General features: G+C 47.1%; 1 protein-coding gene across 11 annotated transcripts in view; it reads left to right on the top strand.

Moving 5' to 3' along the window:
• LOC308359295 (uncharacterized protein) overlaps positions 1-19910 on the top strand; it is a 70653-nt gene that overhangs the window by 3728 nt on the left and 47015 nt on the right. For 5 of the 11 annotated variants that reach the window (XR_013968413.1, XR_013968414.1, XR_013968415.1 and 2 more), the window contains exons 1-13: positions 2655-3231; positions 3465-3539; positions 3885-3995; positions 4492-4555; positions 4722-4860; positions 7107-7208; positions 7867-7927; positions 8035-8070; positions 8153-8220; positions 8344-8438; positions 9429-9493; positions 12209-12365; positions 12942-13024. Coding sequence is in view for 7 of the 11 variants with exons in the window: in XM_080830247.1 (XP_080686373.1) it covers positions 2986-3231; positions 3465-3539; positions 3885-3995; positions 4492-4555; positions 4722-4860; positions 7107-7208; positions 7867-7927; positions 8035-8070; positions 8153-8220; positions 8344-8438; positions 9429-9493; positions 12209-12365; positions 12942-13024 (1302 nt within the window). In the remaining 4 variants the exon portion in view is untranslated. The other 6 variants (XM_080830246.1, XM_080830249.1, XM_080830250.1 and 3 more) reach the window with 6 other exon arrangements.

The raw sequence follows: 19910 nt of genomic DNA, 5'->3' as shown, positions 1-19910 counted from the left end.
ATATGCTGTAACTTTGTGTGAATTCAATAAGCAGCCAGCTCTTTCTAAGTTTCAGGAAAGCTTTCTAGAGAAGGAAAGAGGCATATCTTTGACACAGCTTTTGCTCCCTTGCTTGCCTACCTGCCTTCTTTCCTCCTTCCTTCCATTTTCTTTCTTTCAGGATTTTAAAATAGTCCCAGGTTCTGTACTTCAGTGCAGATACTGGGTTGCAAAAAAGTTAAGGAAATATGCTAAGTGAAATAAGTCCAGTAGAGAAAGTCACTTACATGGTTTCGCTTATTTGTGGAACATAAGGAATAGCATGGAGGATATTATGAGAAGGAAGAGAAAAATGAATCGGGGGGGCAGAATCAGAGGGGGAGATGAACCATGAGAGACTATGGACTCTGGGAAGCAAAGTGAGGGTTTTAGAGGGGAGGGGTGTGGGGAGATGGGTGGGCCTGGTGATAGGTTTTAAGGAGGGCACGTATTGCATGGAGCACTGTGTGTTATAGGCAAACAGTGAATCCTGGAACACTGCATCCAAAACTAATGAGAGAGACACAGGACCAGAGCATGGGAACACAGCTTGATCTTGGGATGTCCAGAGCAGGGGACCTTCCTAAAGGAAAGCACCGTAAGCATTCACAAAGGAAATGAGCCATGTTCACTGAGAAACAACTGGCTGATTTGGAATCCTTGTTTAGCAAGAACCCATACCCCGCTCCCAACCTTCAGAAAGAAATGGCCTGGAAACTGGAGATCCACCCCACTGTACTGCAGAGCAAAACTCGGGAAAGCCAAATAGCAATTAGCTGGAGTAGAAGTCAAGACCAGCTCTTCCAAGGGACCCATGAATGCCCCTCCAGGTTTCCCCCATGGTGCCTACCAAGCTTCCCTGGTTTATACAGATCACCTAATACCTTCCTTCCAACTCAGCATATGCTCCAATCTGAAGGTTCTCTGAGACCATTCTGTTGGCCACAAAGTAGTTCATTTTGGGCGCTGCCAAGACCCTAACACCTACTCCCTTTGTCCCATTATGGAATCTCAAATTCTTCCCACAAGCTTTACTGCTAGTTCTCTTAGTTCTTCATCTCCACAAAGAACTTAATGAGCAAAGCCAGACACAAAAGGTCACACATACTGTAATGATTTGCGACGATTCCCGTCCGAGAGATTCGAGACCCACACAACATGGATGCATCCCAGAAACATGCCCCTGAAAGACAAAAAAGACACACAAGCACCTGTAGGGTAGAATTGAGTGGAAAGAGGCACTCAACAAACTGACAGTAACGGGAATGTTTTGTGTTGTAATTAGGATGGCAGGAAACTGCACTAAATTCATCCGAAGACACAGAACGGCAATAGTCTATTACATACGCCACAAAAAGCAACCATGGGGCAGGCTGAAGGATCAGCCATGGTGGTAGTCATTTTGCGATCTATAAATGTATCAAATCAATGCACTGTACACCTTATACTTGTATCTAAGGAAAGCTGGGGACAATGATTAAATTCTATCTCAATAAATATATACAATGAAAAAAACTAATGACAAACTGTATGATTATTAACAAAAAAAAAAGCTAGGGAAATGGTGAAATAATGAATATTTTGTAATGTCTGCATGATCCCTTGTCAAAATTGAATAGGTTGAAAATTAATTGAATGGAATGTGAATAGATCTGGGGTCAAAAAGAAGTCATACGCACTTGTGCTCTTTATCAGAAATGGATTGTGAACTATGATGACTTAATCTTGAAATTCTAATTCTGTCTTCTTTTTTAATCCTGTGAATTCATTCTGCTAAGCAAACGATTATTGTAATATCTTTGGATTACAATTTTGGTATTTATCTGTACTATAGATTTTTACTCATAATACGTTTTGACATCCAGCTTATCCTCATTTCTTCCTCTCTTAGGTAAAGCCTCGACAATATGAAGGTAAGATTTTCGGCTTCAGTTTTCTTTGCCAAAAATTCTCGTCTGGGTGGCCGCCTGGCACTTAGGAAACTGTCAAATATCGTTGTCATTGTCATTGCTGTGAGTGCGGCAGTGGTGCTGGTGAGAAGAGCGGTCTCAGAGCATGAGAGCGCTCAGTGTGGGCCAGGAGAGGAGAAGTTTGCACTTTGAGGAAAGATGAGAGAATTATTTTTTAAAGAGATTCTGTTTATTCATTTGATAGAGAGAGCAAGAGAGAGAGCACAAGCAGTCAGAGTGGCAGGCAGACAGAGAGGGAGAAGGAGGCTCCCCGCTGAGCAGAGAGCTAGATGTGGGATGCCATCCCGGGACCCAGGATCCTGACCGCAGCAGAAGCTAGACCCTTAACCAACTGAACCACCCAGGTGCTCCAAGATGAGAGAAATAAGTGGCTCTTAGAGGAGTCTGTGTTCTAGACCTTACATGTGTTATCCAGCTGTGATCAGGCTCCTCTTGAGTGTTGCTTTCGGGTATGGGTGGAGGGTAACATTCACTTGTTGCAATGAAAAAAGCTTGTCCTCTCATGTGTGTGCATTATCCAGGACCTCTAGAGACTCTGTGTAATGTGGAGATTGTCCTCAAGTGTGTTTATAGCAAAGATCTTGTCCTCCAGGGCCCCCAGCCTGGGGTTCATGAAAGGCGATCTGTGAGCAGCAGAAAGTCTCTGAAGGCCTGTGAGTTGTCACTCCCCTGATATCTTGAGCTTTCCTTGTGTGGAATTCCAAGTAGGACCTGGAAGTGGACGTGGCACTGAGCAGGACCAAAGAGTTTTGCTCATTTTGAGTTGTTGCAAGGACCTGCTTTTGCATCTGAATTATTGGAGGAGAGAAACGTTAGTTGATAGGATGCTCGATTTTTCTGTCACAGCTCTGTCACATCAGCATTTGCAGGGATTGAATTTTCCAAGAAAGGTACTTACAGATGGGAGAAAAATGAGAAGACATTTGATTGAGTTTCTCTATTTTTGAAAAACATTTTAAGTAGGAGTCTCACTGATATAGAAAGTCTTAGATATCATATGCTGCTACATCCTGCTTTCTTCAGGCACAATGGGAATGCTAGCAAGTTAGTGACAACCAAGTGTTCAGAGAATGTGTCCATGGTGCTAATACACTGGGATTATTCCATGTCGCTGGTTTTGCTAATTATCTTAAAATTCTCTTTTCTCCTTTCAGTTACTTTAGACCAAATCAAGAAGAAGATTGATGACTTTAAAAAGGAAAACAGGGATCTTGAAAAAAAATTAGCTAGTTGGGAGGAGAAGGTATGTGTGCCCTTTCAAATATTTTTTGTGATTTCATTTTGGTTACTTCCCCCTCTGGTAGTTCATTCTATTGATCTATTTCATGGGATCCAGAAGCAGTCCTTGAGTAAGAGAAGCTTCACATATGTAGAGCACTGCCTCTCTCTTTGTGAAAGGAGTCACACATTGTTAGATAGTTTTCTCTAACATGATGCTATTTTTGAATTCTTGTTCCTTTTTCATATGTTTTATAGATCAGGGAAGCAAAGAAACAAGCTGAAACGACGAGGGACCATAAGGTTTCCCTTGCTGAAGTACATAAATTGAAAGTAAGAATCCCTTCTTTGCCTGAATTGTGTTCTAACAACAGAAGTAAAAGTAATGAATTATTATTATTATTATTAAGATTGATTGATTGATTTGAGAGAAGGAAAGAGTGAGGGGAGGGAGTCTGAAGGAGAGAGAGAGAGAATCCCAAGCAGACACCGTGCTGAGTGTGTAGCCTGATGCAGGGATCAATCCCATGACCCTGAGATCAGGACTTGAGGCAAACGAAAGCAGGAGTCAGACACTCCACAGACTGGGCCACCCAGGTGCCACCCAAGTGCCCCAAGGAATGAATCATTGTTACTCATTCCATATATATATATATTTTTCAATATATTTTCTTGAAGGAGAACATCAAAAAGGTGGAAGAGATTAATGAAAATTTGAAGGACACCCTTCATCGTAAACAGGCTCTCTTACAAGCTGAGAGAGAAAAGAATATCAAGAACATGGACATGGTAAGAGTTCGGTGTTAGTTGTCCTGTAATGTGGCTCTGCAGGCTTTTGGTTCATTGGGTGAGGTGAGTGCAGTGTAGTTGTGTGCTGTTTACTCAGTAGAGAGTGGGCGTCTGGGAACTGCGGCTCCTACTGAACAGTGAGCTGTGATTTCACTTAGGACCACCACGATGAGGTTTGCTATTTCAAGGTCTAGGAAGTATGGTTTATTTCACAGTTGGGTAATCATCACATCATTCAGTGCTGCCCTCCAAGTTATGTAGAAAATCTCACAAAATAGTGAGCGATGAAGGGCGATAGCAAGCCCAATTGTATAGTAGGAGATTTTTTTTTTAAATATCTGTTCCACTAAGAAAGGCATTTGTGCATTTTTTGACATGAACTAGTTTCCTTACTTTCTCCTTATTCTATTTATGCCTCAAGGGCTTTCTTTGTTGCGCTCCATGATCCTGTCCTGCTAGGTGCCCTCATATGTCTTTTCTCAAATCTGTCTTAAAGGTCCAAGATGAAATGTGGGATCGAGAGCTGAGAGCCTTGACATCCAAAAAACAAGAACTGAAAGGTACGTTGTTTTCAGGGACGAAATCTCCATATGGTGGCAATGAGGTTGCATCGGGCAGGGGAAGAATGCCTTCCTGCCTTCACGGTCTTGGCCTTCTCCTTTCCCCATCAAAATCAAGTTCTCAGGTCATGGCACAAACACTCAAAAGGAAACTCATCCTTTACAGAAATTGAAACGTTCCTGGAAGACCAGTGTAATGCCCTGAGTTCTCAGAAAACAGCTAAAGAAGCAGAATTGAACCTGCTAAAGAAGAAAATGGATGTGATGGTGGAGTTCACTGAAAGACGAAAACTGACTGCAGAAGAGTAAGCTATTGCTGTGTTGTCATGGATACTGTTGTATGAATTTTCGTGGCGGCAAGTCTAGATAACTGTATTTGGAACTTCTGGAATTGGATCTTGGAGTACTTTTGCCAAATGCATTCTGTAGAATTGCGCCTGCCCTTCCTGTCTTGAATGTGTGTAACCTGCATTTCCCTTTCTGTCCTAATGACTTGCCACACGTTGTTGTGTGATTCATTGGGGTAGAAGGGGAAAGGTACCATCATTAATCACTTTGATACCTGGATCCCCTCTGGGTCAGTCTACACTCTCCTTTCAGTTTCACTCTCACCACGTGCTCTTACCAGTCCTGCATTAGGTCCATTTCTTGTTCAGCATGAGACTTGGGTCCAGAATGTGGAGGGAGAAATGGAATTCTCTTCCTGCAGAAACAACAGAAGTTTCTTTGTGGAAAGTGGGCTGGGGCTCCAGCAGTACTGGGTCCCTTCATGTGGTGTACAACTGAGATCATTCGCTGCAGCCCAATCGCTAAGAAGGCCAGGGTATTTCCTGTCCACCTGATTTCTTTTTCTTTTCTTTTTAAAAAAGGATTTTATTTATCTATTTGACAGAGAGAGACACAGCGAGAGAGAGAACACAAGCAGGGGGAGTGGGAGAGGGAGAAGCAGGCTTCCCGCCGAACAGGGAGTCCAATGTGGGACTTGATCCCAGGACCCTGGAATCATGACCTGGACCAAATACTTTTAAGCAGATACTTAATGACTGAGCCACCCTGGTGCCCCTCCACATGATTTCCTAGGTGTAACTCTCCCCGATCCCAACCAAAGCCTACAGTTTTACTAAGACTCATCTTTGCTGGCTGGACCGGAACTTTGCTTGTTGCATTCCAACCTGTCCCCAAAAGGTTGCTTGGTCATTTACTTTGTATTCACTGGCCTGTTCCAAAATTCACTGATGTGTCCTGGGGAGATTGGCTCCCACTGCCAGGCTGGCTTTCTCCTAAGCTTCCTCCTCCTCCTCCATCTGGTTCTCATGTTTCTTCATGTGCTTTTTAGAAATTGGGTGCATTCACTCACACATTTGCTCTCTTGTCCAGTGTTTCCTTTTATTTCTCAGGAGGAGATCAGGACGTTGGAGTCCCTCCTTCATGTTGAAAAGCAAAACTGTTCCCTGTTTTCCCTGGAGACTCAGCTTTGTGTTACTCCTTCCCACACCAGGGGTGGGGGTCGCTCTCTCTCACAGGCACCTGGGTTCTGTTCCTTGGTAAGTTCTTCTTGGGGTGGGTCCAGTGTCCTGACCACCTTTCTCTCTTCAACACCATATACCTGAGCCACACATTGACTGCCGCTCCAGAAGACATTTGCTGAAGGATACTTGAGAGACCAGAAACAGATGCTCATGTCCTTCTCTTTCTAGAGCTTCTGTCTCAGTTTCTAAGAGTCTTTCTGCATGTAGTTCGTGACAAGGGTCCTGTTGAAACCTTGTGAATCAACACCATGAACAAAAGAGTCTGAGGCAGCACAGCAAACCAACCTTTCTAACATCACCGTTTGCTGCCTTCACTATCCATGAACTTGGTCTTATTTAAGGAGGTTGAGTCAATGGAGTTGACAGTTTTCTGTCTGAAGTCTGTTCCCTGGAGATAACACCCTGAGTATGTGACAGTTCACATGGATTATTGGAGGACATATTTTTGGCACTAAGATCGGCCTTTTCCTACACCAGGATCTTTCACAAGGGGCCAGGGGTTGTACTTCTAAAGCCTAGAGATGTGTGGGAGTGAGTTTCCATGCCAGTGAAGCCATATTCTGGAAGGTTCCTTTGGGCTGACTGACTGTGTCAGGCACAGCCTTGGTCTAAGGATCAGGGCTCCCCACGGAGTTGTGAGACTAGTGATGGGCATCTTCTTTATCTTAATGAGCGTAGCTGGTCAGGCTTGGCTTTTCACTTTGAATTGAAATGAGCCTTCACCATCTTAAACCAAAGACCAACTCTGAGAGGGCACAAAGTGCAATGTTATTTGGTGAGATGGTGAATGAATTGAAATAGAGAAGTATGAAGGCAGTCCCGATTGCAGGGAACTTGGCAGCAGCCAGAGTTTGAATGTTCTTTAACCCTAAATGGGGCCTTCATTCATTTCCCTGTTGTGTTGTCGGTCTGTGCTTTTAGCGGGGACATTCAAACCTAGGCCATCAAGTGTGCTGGGAGGATAAATGGCAGAAACTCAGCACCTTGGCTACTGGACAATGTATATACCTTTCCCATCTTAGGAAGCTAGAAGAGACACTTTATGGACTGAATGCAACCAAGAATGAGCTGTCAGCTGTCGAAGAAAATCTGAAAGTAACCAAAGAAGAATTGGAGAAGTACAGGTAAGTTCAGACACTACATACTAGTGGCTCCTGAAAAACCTGTTCCCTTTGGATTTTTAATCTTTGCACATTTTTAGGACTCAAGTAACATACACAAAAATTCAGAGGATGTATCCAGAGAGAATTAACAGACACAAAAAGATAAGGAACAAAACTATTACGTTACTAAACAGGTCCTGATCCCCAGCGCTGCTGTAACTCTGTGGAAACCGGCTCCACACCAGTGTCCTTGGGGTGGTGTCAGTCGTCCTAATCTTGAGGAGAGCAGTTTGTCCTAGGATGAATCCTACCCATAAACATGGTAGTGCCATCTGATGGCGCTGGTCTTTGCAACCCTGGGAACCATGGCGAGGATAGATGTTAAAGGAGAATAGAGCTTCATGACAAAAGACACCTGACATGTGATAACTGAGGGAAAGATTGAAAATGGGTAAGGAAATTATGTCAATTCTGAACCTGCAGGTGAAGAAAAACGATTAAGGAAAGGCTGTAACAATAGCTTTGATCCTACTGTCCAATTATAATCAAGTGAAAGTGTTTCCTGTGTCAGGATCAATTGTCTGAGGGGACTGATAGAGGAGGTTGGTCACTTGGGCAGATGATTGAAAGTCACACCCAGTGTTGGGTTTTGTCTGATGAAAACAATTGTCCCTCACAGACAACAAGTGGAAGAAATGCAGGATCAGCTGCTGGAGGCTGAGCTCACCTACAGTCACAAGGTAACCTGAGTTGTGCCCAATGCACCGACCCCTTGGCGCCCCTGCAGGTGATGGTAGTGGCCCTTAACGCCCTGAACATGGGCTTCTGGTGTGTTGGCTTTTTTCAGATCGCAGTTCAGGAGAGGAATGCTGTGGCTAACTGGGTAAGTTAGCCTAGTCTTTTCCTAGTCTTCTCTTGGGGCACAGTCCGGCACAACTGAAGGTGGATGTGTTTTTCCCCCACAGATGAAGGCTCGGGATTGGGAGAGGAGGATAGTGCAGCAGAGCAGGGAGAACGCCTACCTGAAACACAGGTGTGAGAGTTTGACGTGCGTTTTTACGGGTGTTTGGAGGGGTGATGGTTCTGCTGTTTAGTGCCTAGGATAGGACGTGGTGTTGTGATTCTTAGAGATGTCCATTCTTTTTCTGTGTTCAAGACCACGCATGATGGAAGGGGAGAGGCTGCGTGTGGGATCCACGCAGCACGGACCGATGCCGGGAAGGCCTGAGTTGCAGAAGCCTCTGTGGCAAGGTAGGGAGCACGATGTGAAATGCAGCAGCCTGATTTCCGCTGTGAAACCACACGGTGTCCCTCCCATTCCTGTGGGTGATCGATGTGTGTCCTGGGGAGAATCACAAGCACTACCGAAGGGCTGCAGGTTGTCTGAAGGGGTGACAGGAGGGTGCTTTCCTCATATGCCCCCAGACAGCAGGACACTTGCCCCTGTGACAGGTGGAGCTCACGCCCCTCCACACCTTCCCCCCACCACCCCCTTCTGAAGAGCTGAGCCTGAGAAGGTGGGAGCCGAGCTCCCTTCCCACCTTGACTCCGTGGTCAAGCCTTGGGGAAAAAAAGACTGTTTGTGAAAAAGGGCATTTATTTACTCGTTATGGAGGTTCCTATATTTTTGTTTTATTTGTAATCTATAAGACCATATTCAACATTGAAATATATTTTACTCCTCTCATGTTCTCTGTGCAATGCCATAGCTTTATTGCTCAATCTGCCTATCTTTTCTTTGTTCGTGACTATACAACTGTCAGAGTCTGTTTCTTCTCTGAAATGTTTACTCGTTGGCCAGTCACGCATGCTAGGTCTCATCCGCAGGCTGGACAAATGAACCATCCACCTGTGGCCTGAGAAGAGAACGTGGGCCGTTCATGTTGGGGGCTTGTGGATGTCACCCACCCAAGGCTACTCTCACTTAGATTTTTAATCCATGAAGAAAAAGTGATTTGCCTGATGTGTGTTGGGCACCCGAATTTTAGTGTTGATTTCCAGCCAGTTGTACCCCGACCTGTCCACACGTGATGGATTACTTATGGAAACACTGGAACCAGGGTCCTGGAGTGTCACCCGCAAGAGTCAGGTGACTGGTGTCTCTCTTAGCAAAGGAGTCACTTGAGTCACAGGTGAAACCCTCTGATAAGGGACCCAAGTGGGGGAAAGAGTGCAAGATGGGAGAGGAAGGCATGGAGGGCCTGCGAACCACAATAAACCTCTGTCCTTTGTCTGATCCAGCACCTAGACCGGTTCCCAGGATGAACAGCAGCACCGGCCCTCAAAAGGACCCAGAGATGGCTACGGTAAGTGCTGTGGGCGTTTTTAGTTGTGTCCGTTCCTGAAATGTATTGCAGTGTGGACAGCACTCTGTCCTGGCCTTGTGGTGTTGCGTGTGTCCTGCGATCATCCCTTTCAGAATGCATGCAGTTCACCCAGGAGCCTCCGGGCTGCTCCGTTAGAGATCCTCAATTTCATGCTTTTTCCCAAAGCTGTAGATGCTTAGAGACACGTGATGGTAGGATGCTCACCTCGTGCGTGTGTGTGTGTGTGTGCGCGCGCGCATGTGTGTAAATAACTCGAGGAGGATGACGTCTCACTCCACAGTGAAGTCAGCTAGTCCTGCTGACTCCTTGTGGTTTGCTTTCCTGCGGGAGCAGGAGCATTTTTGGTTTTCGGGTCAGGGGACTAACCTAGGAGGATGTCTGCAGTCGTTCTCACAGCCAGGCATGTCTCACACTTGTGCCACGTGCTTTGGGCAGCTTCAGTGTTGGTGGAGAAGGTGAGTTGTGACCTCCTGTGCGTTCCATCTGTGTGGGTGAGGACGTGAGCTGGAATCCCTCCAGTTTCCCCCTGGGTGAGATGATGGTGAATGCTGCCAGGTGCCAGGTGTGTTGTAGAAAACACCCCCTGGAGCAGCAGCCCTGAAGAGGGAATCCCGGTGACTCCCCGCAGGGACCACCCCTCACACGTGTTTCAGTTGTGCTCCCGTGAGTGGGTTCTGATGGGGTCTGGTGGCTGTGCCAGCTCATAGCTTCTCTCCCGACCCATCCTGGAAGCTTCACACGTGCTCTCTAGACACACTGGTTTGCATTTGGGGATGTCCAATCGGCCCCTCAGTGGTTCTCAGCACCAAGGACTATGCATTTGCTCTTCGCCTGAGCTAAGGAGTGTCCGAATGTTGGGGACGCGGATCCACAGAGCTGGTCTCGCTCACTCATAGGGGTCGTGCTTCTCTCAGAATGCACTCCTCCAGGTCCTCTGAAGGACTCCAGACACTCCTTTCTCCTGGCCATGTCTGTGGCCATGGACAGCCCTTGTGGAGCATAGAAGACCCCTTTGTCAGGGAGGGAAGCAGAGCTGCTCAGGCGGGGGCTGGTGGGCTGCCGGTTGACCCACGAGCGGCTGCACTTCCACGCGTGGACACTGGGCTTCCCATGGCCTCTCATTGTGTTTGTTCTCAATGTACAGAAAGAGATGCTGTGCTTGCCATGATGAGGAAAGTGGGGTCCTGGACATAGATATCGGCCTGTCTGGAATGGAGTTTTTTCCTTAGTTGATTATCCTTGGCGGCAGACTCCTTGTCTCTGTCGAGGTGCAGACCTATATTAACATGTGGTCACGGTAGTTTTCCCCACGGCCTCTGTTCACCCCAGGCTATAGGTGAGACGCAGGGGACGGGTAGCCGTTCTGGCACAGGTGCTATTGTCTTGCAACTTGGTGGTAGGGAAGGCGGGTGTGCGTGCACCCCTGCCTGCCCACAGTGCACCCCGGGGAAGTAACTGGGGGAGGAGGACCCCTCCCTCCACAGTGAAGTCCTCTGGTCGGTCCGACTCCCTTTAGGTTACGTTCAGGTGCACTGGTGTTGTGCTCATGCCGGGATTAGATGGGTCTGGTAATCCTCACAAATGGAACCTGGGGAAAACTCTCTCTGTATTTTATACTGTCTCCTTTGCAGTCTAGAACGTTCTCAGGGCAAGTTTCACGAGTCATCCCTGTTTTACCTCTGCTGGAAAACATGCTGTACAGAACCCACCGACTTACACCCTTTCTACAAGTATTTTGAAGTATCAAAGCTCTCAGGCGCACTGTCGTAATTGCAACCCGCGCACACGTTCTAAAGGGGGACGTCAGTGATTACCTGTGTGACCAGTGCCTCCCAGCCCTTCAGCTGGGCTTCCAAGCGCAGGTCATTTGGTCCTAAGTTACCATAAGAGCTCGTTTCTTTTCTCATCACACATGTGGAGTTTTCCATCAGGAAGCATATACATTTTTGTGAATTCTCCTATTTGGCCTTCCCATCTTCATTTCCCATTGGACAAAATGACTCTGGAACTCCATATGTTGAAATTTCCAAATGACTGTGTTTTAAGACAAACACAGCTGCTGAGTGTAAATAAGGGTTATTGGTATCATGTTCCTTGGAAGACACTTTTCCAGTGCCTCTGTCAGCCCACAAGCCCCTAATTCAAGGGTCTTTGTGGCCATGGACTGAAACTGTAGAGAGAAGAGGACCCCTTTGTCAGGAGGCGAGGCAGCGTGGGGAGAATCGGGGACTTCCAAGCAACGATTCCCCTCAAGTGGCTCGGAAACTTTGTGGAGAAAAGACATTCAGTTTTGTCCCATTCTCTCTGTTCTAACCAAACCAAAATCTTCTCTGGGGGCTGAGGAGGAAAGAGAAAGTGTCCCTGATGTCGATGCCCCCATGTCTGGAATGTGCTGCTTTACCAGTTTGCAGTGATCCTTTTTCATCTTTAAGACACTACTTCTTGCTGGTGAACGTGGGCAGACATGGGCAGTGATGTTTGGTGACAGGCTCTTCCTGTGACAGCCCTTGCCCTCTCCCTCCTCACTGTACTGGCGCCAGCTGGGAGGGGCATGTAAGTTTTGTAGCACGATGCAGCTCTCCTGGAACGTGGCGTTGGAGGAGGAGCCGGGTGCTGAGAGCTCTTTGTTTGGGTTTCTTCTCTTGGTGTTGCAACTTTTGTCTGTTTCACTAAAATATTTTCTTGTCTATTCAGCAGGTCGGTACAGGTGTGAGCGTGTTTCCTCATTGCCCAGGGCCCCTCCGTATGCCCTACCACGTGGGGCAGAACTTACCAGGCTTCCCTCCTCCTCCTCCACCACCACACTGGTGGACATGGGGGCCTCAGCCACACCTCGTTCCTCCACCACATGGTGAGATTATCTGAATTGATGTGAGTCGTAAAGCATATTCATGGTTTAACCATATCCGTTGGTGGACAGGATGGAGAGGTGTTATCACAAGGCTTTGCAATTCAAAGATAAGCCCGAGTGAGGACATGGTAACATTCCTCCACTTTGTGTGGATGTCCATCTCATGGACTGTCTGGTTCACTGTACAGACCTGGGCAGCAGGTGTCTGCCATGGAGAAAAAGGTGATATTTCAGAGAGGACAGACATAGAAGCATTGCCCGGGTGCACTGCACAGACACGATGTTTTGGGCTCTGGGCTGGATGAAGAACAACCTTCCCATCACTCTCATGTGTGGAGGCCCCAGTTGTCCAGTGTTATAGATTAGTTCTGGAAACATCTGTTCCCAGGCAGAGTAGTCATATCTGCAAGGGTGAGGGACTGTTCCCTCCTTCATCCACAGGGGTCAGGGGATTCCTGTGAGAAACACGAAGGACCCTCCAGAGGGAGAGTGTGGAAGAGGCTGGGGCAGGGGGAGAGGGTTGGCTTGAATCCTGTGTGGTCCTCACCAGTCTGAATCCACCTCTGCCCCTTCTAGGGCTTCCTTCCCATTCAGAAGCCTGTGGAGCTCAAGGGGACAATAGCAGCGCTGTGCCCAAGAAGGTCCCAGAGAAGAGCCAAGTAAGTACAGGGGTGTTTTGGTTGTACCCATTTCTGGAGTCCTGTTCTTATCTGGGCAGCACTGTGTCCTGACCTGTGTGTGTTGGGTATATCCTGGGGTCCGCGTGTGGTGTCGTTTCCCGTTCAAAGTGGCAAGTCTTCATGCAGAGCTTACAGGCGTCTCTGTTTCCAGATCATCATCTCGTGGTTGTGTCTGTTGAGCAAAGGCAGAGATGGTGCTCAGGACTTGACATTCAAGGGGAAACCGGGCTGGGGGCGCTTTTAAGATTCTGAAGTTCCTCAGGACACACATGCGTGTGCCTGGCTATTTGCACACACTGAGCATGGGCAGGTGCCATTGTTGGGAAGGAAGTTCTCTGTTGCACAATGGCAGACATCTGTCTCTTACCTTTGTGCACGTCCAGCATCCGCATATGTTGTTCTGGGAGGGATGAAACACTTCTCACTTTATCTGCAGTGTGTAGGATTTGAGCTGTCATTTCATTAGTTGTATAAACGCCTGATGCAGGGCTGTGGTCCCTTCATGGATCACTAGGGTAGGGGTCTGCCCTTGTCCTGTGCAGTCTGGAAACTTGTGGGAAACGGTCTTGTCTGGTCAGGAGGTGAGAACGAGAAACAGTGGCAGATGCCGGAGGCAGGCGTAGAGGGTTCATTGGAATGTTGCTCAGTCACTTCCAGGGGGAGAAGCTTCTGTCTTTTCCATGGCGTGGGTCAGATACAGATGCTGGAGTGTCCTCCACAAGGACCAGTGGTGCTGCCCACAGGCCTCTCATGTCATGGCAGAGTGAAGGCCACTAAGGACATGGTAACTTTCTTCCGGTTGTTCTGTAGATACAGTTGATGGACCTTGTCTTCCAGTCATACTGAGGGGGTTGGCAGGTCCCTTGTGGTGGCGGAGAGCTGCCCTTCTCTGAAAGCTGGGCACAGCAGGTGTGTGCACACACATGGTACAGAGATGACGCTCTGTGCTCTGGGAAGGATGAGGTCTGCTCATAATGTGCAGAATTGAGGGTGTGTGTCTGGGAGAAGGGAGGGACACACTGATGAAAGGACATAGAGGGTGTGTTCCACATAAGGGAAGAAGCAGAGATGTATCCAGAAGGAAGGGAGGGAGCCCCACGTGACAGGAAACAGGAGGATGTGGATGCCGAGAAGGCAGGAGGTGCTCAGGGAAAGGCTGGGCTTCTCTGAGGGAGGGTGAGGGCGTTCCCGACAGGCCAGCAGCTTGAGAGTGAGTGTGAGGACACCGTGTGGTCCACACTGGCTGCTGCATGTGTTCACGCACACAGTGTGGATCACGCCATTATTTGTCTCAGAATGTCGGGTTTGCCATGAAGCCGTTCATCTGTAGTCTATGAAGAGCTTTGTTTCCCTGAATTTCCGAAGGTTCTGAACCATGTGAAAGACTGTCGTGGAGATTTGGGAAATTTAACATGGTCTTTGGGGATCCTTGTCTGGCTGAGGTTATGTCCCCCAGTGAGAAAAAGTGAAGACGGGACGGAGACCTGGCGAAGGGTGGACGCTGTCACCTCAACCCGAGTTAGACTGTGAGTGGGGGAGTCAGGGTTGACCAGGAGCCCCCCTAGCTGGAGCCCTGTCACCAGGCCTCTGCATCTGCGTCACCACCCTGCCTGCACCTGTGCACCTCCCCCCGGGACTTCAGTTCCAGTATCCTGCGGATTTGCCTGTGTTCCTGATTTCTCAGCCTAAATACCAGCTCTCAGTGGGGCCTTCTCCAGGCCTCAGCTTTTGTTTAATCTGTGAAAAGGGGGAGCATACTGGATTCTGAGGTCACTAGAGCAGTAGGAGTTGAAGTACATAAAGAACCTTCAGGGGTCCCTGGGCGGCTCAGTCGGTTAAGCAGCAGAATCTTGATTCCTGCTCAGGTCATGATCTCGAGGTTCTGAGATTGAGCCCCAGGTCGGGCTCAGTGCTGAGTGTGGAGCCTCTCTGGGATTCTCTGTCTTCCTCACCTTCTCCCCTTTCCCTCTTTGCTCACAAGTTTGCCCTTCCTCTGTCTCTGTCTCAAAAAGAAAAAAAAATAGTAATAATTGGCGAAGTACCTGGGCTCTGTCCATTCACTGTTCTCACTGTTTAAATGAAAATAGCTCCATGCTCATGAGCGTCCAAAAAATGTTCATTTAAGTCCACAAAATACACTAAGAGTGTAACTCCTCAGCCCAGATAGTGGCAATTCTCATTTCAAAGACAAGGCAAAGAGCCCCCCCCCCCTTTTTCTATTAACTTTCAGGTCCCAGCAACAATGAAGTAAAAGACAGTTAAGAGAACAGGTACAATCAGAGATTTATATGTGAGATGTGAAGACAATTATTGTCTATTACGTATAGACTCGCAGAGGCGGCCACACACTCTAGTGTTCATCTAAGGCCTCAGATACACTATGGGAGGCAAAGAGCATTTGGGAAAACATAAGGTCCCAGTGTACTAACCAAATCCTTTTGCCTTACAGGCTAATCATTTTGTAGTCTGAAGACTTCCTTGACCTCCAACAACCAGGCTCCAATGAGTTTATAGTTAATAAAGATATGAATGTTTTCTGCCTGGTGGTCTGAATGCTTTCCCTGCCCATTCTGTCCCCTGTGCTTTGTCTCTCCTAGTATCCCCCCAATAAACTGTTCACGGTTCTGTCTCTGTGTCAGCGTCTGCCTTCAGGATGACTTACGGTCCCTCTCCTTCGAGTGCACAGGGTGAAGCCTTCACACACGGATAACACCCTGGCAGCAGTGGTGGTGACAGAGGATAGAACAAGATTACCCTTTGTGGTACCTCCACTGCAGGGGACCCCAGGAATCCCTCTGGGGAGGGGGCCCAGCTTGAATTTAGATCTGCACGTGTTTGTATTAACTCTGGTGACAGATCCTCTTGAGCACAGGGCACCTGCTAGTTTGGGAGGGTAGTGATCAGCAAGACAGGTGCCTGTCCCCAGGCAGTGGTCTGCCGTGACAGTGAGCAGAGAATGAGGTGTCTGGAGAGGCCCTGAGAGCCTGGTGAGCAGGCCCTGCATTAATCCAGGTTTTGTGCAGTGGGTTCACCTTACCAGCTGCCTCCCAACCACAGGGGGGCCTTGAGGGGAGCTGATGGTGGCAGTTTTCTTGGTAAGACCCATGATGCCCTACAACCCTCCCACAGTTTGTCTGTTGAGGGATGGGCAGGGCAGAGGTCACTGACAGGAGATCCATCCCTTCCTCAGCAGCGGGAGGGCTTGGGTGGATGCTTCTGTCACCTTTTAGGCCCTTTTGCCAATGCCTTCTGCAGCAGAGCTGCTGGATTCTGCAAAGCCCTCCTTCTTCCCAGGTCATGGATGCAGCCATCCTCCAGCAGCTTTGGGGTCATGGCTGGGCCACCAAAGTTTCAAGGTCAGTCTGTCCACATGCTGCCCAGGCGCGGCTGGTAACTGCACTGCGGCAGTCAGGGTCAGCCTGAGAGCCTTTGTAAATGGGATTGTCACGCCCTGTGACAGGGCCTGGGCCGAATGAGGGCAGGAGAGAGGGGGAGACAGGAGAGGTGGTTCCCTGTGGTGTTCCCGGACAGAGCTGCAGAGAGCGGGAGGCCGGAGGGTCTGGGGAGTGATAAAGAGACTCTCAGGGTGAGACACTGAGTGAGTGGTAGGGGGATTGGGCAAATGCTGGCAAGGGAGAGGAAGTAAGGAGACAGGGTAGAGAGAAGCAGAGACAAAGAAGAATTTCAAGGATGAAAAGTGGTTGCTGGTCTAGTGTGCAGAGGTGGAGAATGGACAGGGGTGGAGGAAGTCTAGGTAGGTGCTCTGAGCATTAGGGCCAGAAAAGTCGGGAATCCTGGGCATCAGATTTCCCTGAGCCCATAGCTCCGACCTCTCTGGGGCTGAGCTGTGCAGAGGCCGTTTCACTTGGGAAGATGGGCGCACCTCTTTTTGCATGGGGTTGTGGGGAGGAACCTCAGGATCTGTCAGGGAGAGAGACAGCACCCTCTGTCCCACCAGCTGAGATGCCATGACTTGGAGCATTGCAGGGATTCCCAGGGTGGCCAGAAGAGGGAGCCTGCGCACCTGCAACAGGAAGGTTGAGGTTTCTCTGCATGCGCAGCCATGGCCAGCAGAGGGCGCGCCAATGGCTTTTCTGACCCAAGGGGCCTCAGCAGGAAGGGCTTCTGTAGCCGCCCAGGATCCAGGTCCACTCTCACTGCCCCAGGACAGAGAGTCAGAGCTGTATGTCCAGCTGGTTTCCCAGATGCCCTGGGGAGACCGTGGGGGCTTTGCAGCAATTGTTGCTTCCTGTGGTGTGACAGAGAAGCTGCCTTGTTGTCTGAGTGCTGAGGAGGGGGCTCTGGGAGCTTCCCCAGGACATGCTGGTAGGTGAGAAGTACAGTCGATTACATATTGGGGCTCTTCCCATGGTTTGGTCCTCATTGTCCCTGAGGGCATTTGAAAAGACCCTATTTTACTCAGGGGTCTCTGGATTGAGAGGTCAGTGGCCACCGCATCAGAAATGCTGTGGTTGGTTTGTTACCGATGCTGACTTGTTTCTGGGAAGAAATTGTGACTCGGCTTCAGAGGAACTGGAGCTACATTGGGTTGGGACAGGCATGCAGGACCTTCTAGAAGGAGGCGCTGGGGTTCCCACTCTCTGAATTCTGCTAGAACCAGTGCCCCAGGTAAAAGCACAGACTGTCCTCCACTGAACCATGCTTTTATTAATTTTCAGTGTTTATTTTTTCTAAAAATGTTACAGTAGTTGGAAAACAAGTGAAAACTTGACAGGTACCTGATACCATAAACCTTTCATTCTTTTAGAGTTAAATTTACAAGGAAAACAGGAATTGTTTTATTTATCCTTTCCGGTCTTCATTGGAAGTAAACTCATCAATAATATCTTCAAAACGTTCCTTTTACCTCATCTTCTTTTCTCTGTTTTCTTTTTTAATGATTTTATGCAAGTACAGTGGTGAGGAGTGGAAGGCAGAGGGAGAAGGTGACTGAACACTGAGTGGGGACCCCAACGTGGGACTCGATCCCAGGATCCTGAGATCAAGACCTGATCCACCCAGGTGCCCCTGCTTATCTCCTTCCTTTCAACGGAGATTTGCCATGTTTTCTAATTTTCTCCTGAGCCTTTAACAACCTTCAGCACTTTTAAATTGATTACGGTTCACTAAGAGCTCATTCGCAGGACTCCACTGAGACTTCTTCTGTTCAAAGTGTCAAGACCACTTCTCAATATGCTTAAGATTGTACTAAGCAAAATTTGTGAATCAGTGTTTGAAGAGAAAGCATGCTGGTGTTTGTTGAAGATATTAAAATAGATGCTTAGTTCCACTGATTCATGCACCTCCCACTTTTTTCTTTTCCTTTGTTGCTTATTTCTAATTCCGATATCATATTCATGGATCTTCCTGAGTTTTCCATGCCTCACACGTACTTTCAAGGTTCCTTTCTGTCACTTGTGAAGAAAACAGACCTTCCGGTGAGCATGCAGCTTTGTGTCCCTTCAGGATTTGTTGTTTACATCTCTATTAACGTTTCCCACCCATTTGAAACTATCGTGCTACCTTGGCATATTACAAAAGAAGTGTAATCTCTATGCGTCCGTATGATTTCATTTAATTATAGTGTATTTCTTTATTTGAGATTTTCTGTTTATGACTAAGACCTGAGAATATCTCCAAAGTTCATTGAATTTGGAAAAAGCATATGTCTTAAGTCTGAAAATTTGGACGTTTGCATATTCAAATATGGAATATGAAAGATGCATATTTGCATCTCCTAAATGGAGATGATGTCTCTATTAAGTTAAGGTTATTTGCTGAGCAAGGTGCAAGTGGACATAATCATTTTGGGGAAGGAATAATGTCTTCCATTCTTTTACAACCATGCTGAAATTTCTCCATTATCTTATGTCTGGATATGGACAATGATTTTTTCTTTTCAAATTTTTATTTAAGTTTTACTTAGTTAACATGCAGTGTATGGATATGAGCAATCTTATGACAGTATCCTTTTTTTAACCATTTATTAATTTCATAAATTAACATATCATTTTTTCTTCTCCATGCTAAGAAAATAAACAAATGTATCATTTTTTATGACCCAATTCTTTGTTTTTAAGATTTTATTCATTAATCTGAAAGAGAAAGAGAGAGCATGCATGGAGGGGGTTAGGCAGAGGGAGAAGCAGACTCTGCTGAGAAGGGAGCCTGCTGCATGGCTAGATCCCAGGACCCTGAGACATGGCCAGAGCAGAAGACAGGTGCTTAGCCCCCTGAGCCACCCAGGCGCACCCTTATGACATTATTCTTAATATGATATCTCTTATAATGGAAGATTGTCCTCACTGATGGGCTTTGTCTGTTTTCCCATCCATAACCAAGGAGTAGCATTTTTCTTTGAATATTCTCGATAGTGTTTCAGGTCTAACATAATTTTGTAGTAGCATTACAAATTCTTTTTTAATTTTGTTATACAAATAAGACAGATCTTATCTATCACTATATGATTAGGCATATAGACATTATAATAGTCTATAATACTCTAAGTTCCAAATCCTTCCAGAGTTTGGGCTTTCAATATTTTCTTGTGATCCCCTAAGATGTAAATTGTTTATTGCACAAAACTTAACATCTAAATCACTCCCCAAATATTCTTTCATTTTAAAATATTTTTTTATTTGCTACAAAGCACAATGGAATAAATTATGAGTTTGAATAATTTTTGAACTTTGTTTTGAAAAATAACTTTCATGATGAAATATTACATCTTCATTGTGACAGATTCTGTTTCTGTTCTGTGATATCAGTGAGCCAGAGATGGGCCCCTGTGTGGCAGGCTGCAACCCATGAGCTAAAGACATGTCGCTGGTGCCTAAGTCAGATTTGGTTTCTACACATCCAGTCT

Source organism: Martes martes (assembly GCF_963455335.1).
Source record: "Martes martes genome assembly, chromosome: 18".
NCBI lineage: Eukaryota > Metazoa > Chordata > Mammalia > Carnivora > Mustelidae > Martes > Martes martes.
Note: the sequence above shows the minus strand (reverse complement) of the source record. Positions and strands in the feature narration are given on the sequence as shown.